This window comes from Anopheles funestus, chromosome X (genome assembly GCF_943734845.2).
Source record: "Anopheles funestus chromosome X, idAnoFuneDA-416_04, whole genome shotgun sequence".
Classification (NCBI taxonomy): Eukaryota; Metazoa; Arthropoda; class Insecta; order Diptera; family Culicidae; genus Anopheles; species Anopheles funestus.
In genome coordinates, this window is record NC_064597.1 from 8,519,214 (window position 1) to 8,521,704 (window position 2,491).

The following is a 2,491-nucleotide window of genomic DNA, read 5'->3' on the forward strand; positions in this document are numbered from 1 at the left end:
ACTGGAACTGACACGGATAGACAACGAGTTGTCTAGTGTCTTCAATCATTTTTAGTTACACAACATAAACATTTTAAAGTAAATTTTTCCAATTTTTGTGTTTTATTCTACCCAATTTCATCGTCGGCAGCTTCAACCCTTTTAATACATGCAAATCCTGGGGATGTTCTACCAGACGTAACAATATTTCCCTTTCCCGCAAAAGCGTATAAGCTAAAAGAGACGCTTCTTTTGCTCTATCTCTCTCTCCTTCACCTGTTCTCCTTGACGTTCATGTGGTGTTTTAGCCGTATCTTCTCGTTACAATAACACATTAATATCGATCTGTTACGTTGGTATGGGTGTAGTACCGCGTGAAGTCGCGTTACCAGTTTCGTTCGTTGGCACGGTGACTTGTTGTCGGTACTGTCATTTTCATCTTTGCCTCGTTCCAGTGCGGTTCGGTGTGTTACCGTGTAAACTTCCTAAGCGCAAGGTAAGCAAAACCAACAAACCGGTCTCAATCCACCGCATTTGCATTGATTCGTGTGACTTGTGTTTACTTCCATTCGCTAGGGAATAATTACCTGTCGTAAGAATGCCGCGCCCACGTACCACTATGGAGGAGTTGGTGAAGCAGCAGTTTCGTCTCATCATGTTTCTGATCATTTCGATCATAATGCTTTCAGTGCTGATATGCCAGATCATCGAACTGCTGGAGACGATGAAACCGGGTTTGATGATGCTGAAGGCGTTGATGATCAATCTCGATCCACAGATGTTTCACGAACGGATGAGCCTGATACAGAGTTTGGCGTACAGAAGCCACCGCAATATAACGATGTGAGGCAGCATGCGCAATAAACCAACTGGATGGTTGAGTCAGTACGTGTGGTGACCTTTTTTCTTCTCTTCAATAAACCACGAAGGCATGTTTCTAATAATACAACTCTTTTATTCATCTAACATAATTTGATGACAGTAAGCAAAACAATCTCTTTCCTCGCTTGTGGATACACATTTTGTCGATGTGTTTATTCTTCGCTTTCCGCTTTTTTTCTATTCGCCTTAAAGTGTCTGCGTTTGCGAAACGTGATGATCGCATCGTGTTGTTCAGCTCCGCCTTTTGTGAATGGATTTTTTTTTGCTCTCCACAATACTCAAGGGGGATAACAAAGACGGCTAGTTGGTCTTGCTGTTATATATGCTTTTTTTACTCGTCATGCGCAATACAAAATTTTCCATTTTACCATGTTAATTGTTAAAACACTAGGCGTCTCCATGGATCCATAAGTAATAAAATTGTAATAAAATTATATTAATTTTTGGAACTTTTTTACAAAAAGGTATTTTAATGTGAGAATCCCTCTTCATAAAAGAAATAAAGTCTTTTACGTAGCGTGCTGGCAAATATGCAATCAAGCGAGTTATAAACATCGAGTTAGGATACTACGAAGAAGCGGAAATATAAGAAAAAATAGGGAAAAATGCGAATGGTTGAAATGTTCTGTTGGTTTTGTAGGAGGGCTGGTTCAATGACTTCACGTGATGATAGTCTTCCATACGCTACGAATAAGGAAGCGAGAACGTAGAATCAAACAATATAAAAATCACTTATGGTTGTCGACTTCTGACTAGCTGACCCAGCATCAGCTGTTGAGCCAGGTCGCGTTACAATGATGCGATTGTAACAAACAAAGCGAAATAAAAGCAGCTGTAAATGAGCTAGCTTGCTGTGTTTTTGTTTTTCTTTCTTGACTACGAAAGTAGGTCAGTAGAACATATTGATGTAGGTCAACGACAACCGTGACATTGACCTTGTTTTCTGATGCTGGTTTTTTAAGCGATTTTTCAACATTTTTGTGACGGGAGAGCGGAGGGAAGGGGGTAGGGGGGAGGAGGAATGGTTTCGGTGTAGATATTTAGTTTATATGCAGAACGAATCTGTTTTTGTGGTTGCTAAGAAATCGATTAGAGTTTTGTTTATTTCATTATTGAAGCGTAACTTACAGCGTTCTTTACTGATGATCAACAGACGATTTGATGACGATACCGTTACATAGCGTTACATAAAAAAATTCAGGATAAATCCAAATGTCAGTTAAATGATTTGTATTTTTAAAATCATTTTACGTACGTACTTACTTTATAAAAAATGTTATAAGTTGTAATTCTTTTACCTCTTTAATATGCTAATAACTGTAGTAGACTCCTTGGTAACGTTACACGTTACTTACGTTACTTGATATCGTTACACTTCTTCTACCTTTATGGCAATACAATCCCAAGATGTTCTAACTAATTGCTTTTACTGCCTTTCCTTGACTTTATTTAACCCGTAGCCCGAGATAGTTAATCCTACGTAAGATCGAACATCACCCGGTCATGTTGTGCAGAGACCGACGGCGTTACCTTCTCCATCACTTCTGATCACTTGAGATCTTCTTGGGACGAATTCGGATACGAATAAGCGAAGAAACACGTCCAAGATATTATATATACATTAAAAAAG

At 38.9% G+C, this 2,491-nt stretch overlaps 1 protein-coding gene across 1 annotated transcript; it reads left to right on the plus strand.

Annotated features, from left to right (window-relative positions):
* LOC125766889 (uncharacterized) lies at positions 1-1,845 on the plus strand. Its single transcript, XM_049432987.1, has 2 exons — positions 1-475; positions 556-1,845. Exons 1-2 carry the CDS (start codon positions 338-340, stop codon positions 841-843), a joined length of 426 nt encoding a protein of 141 aa, XP_049288944.1. The 5' UTR covers positions 1-337; the 3' UTR covers positions 844-1,845.
* Positions 1,846-2,491: the final 646 nt, after the last annotated feature.

Excerpts from the sequence above, each read along its gene's own strand:
- LOC125766889 (XM_049432987.1), top strand. The coding sequence starts at position 338 with ATGGGTGTAGTACCGCGTGAAGTCGCGTTACCAGTTTCGTTCGTTGGC. Across the intron at positions 476-555 it reads GTAAACTTCCTAAGCGCAAG|GGAATAATTACCTGTCGTAA; the intron begins GTAAGCAAAACC and ends TCCATTCGCTAG.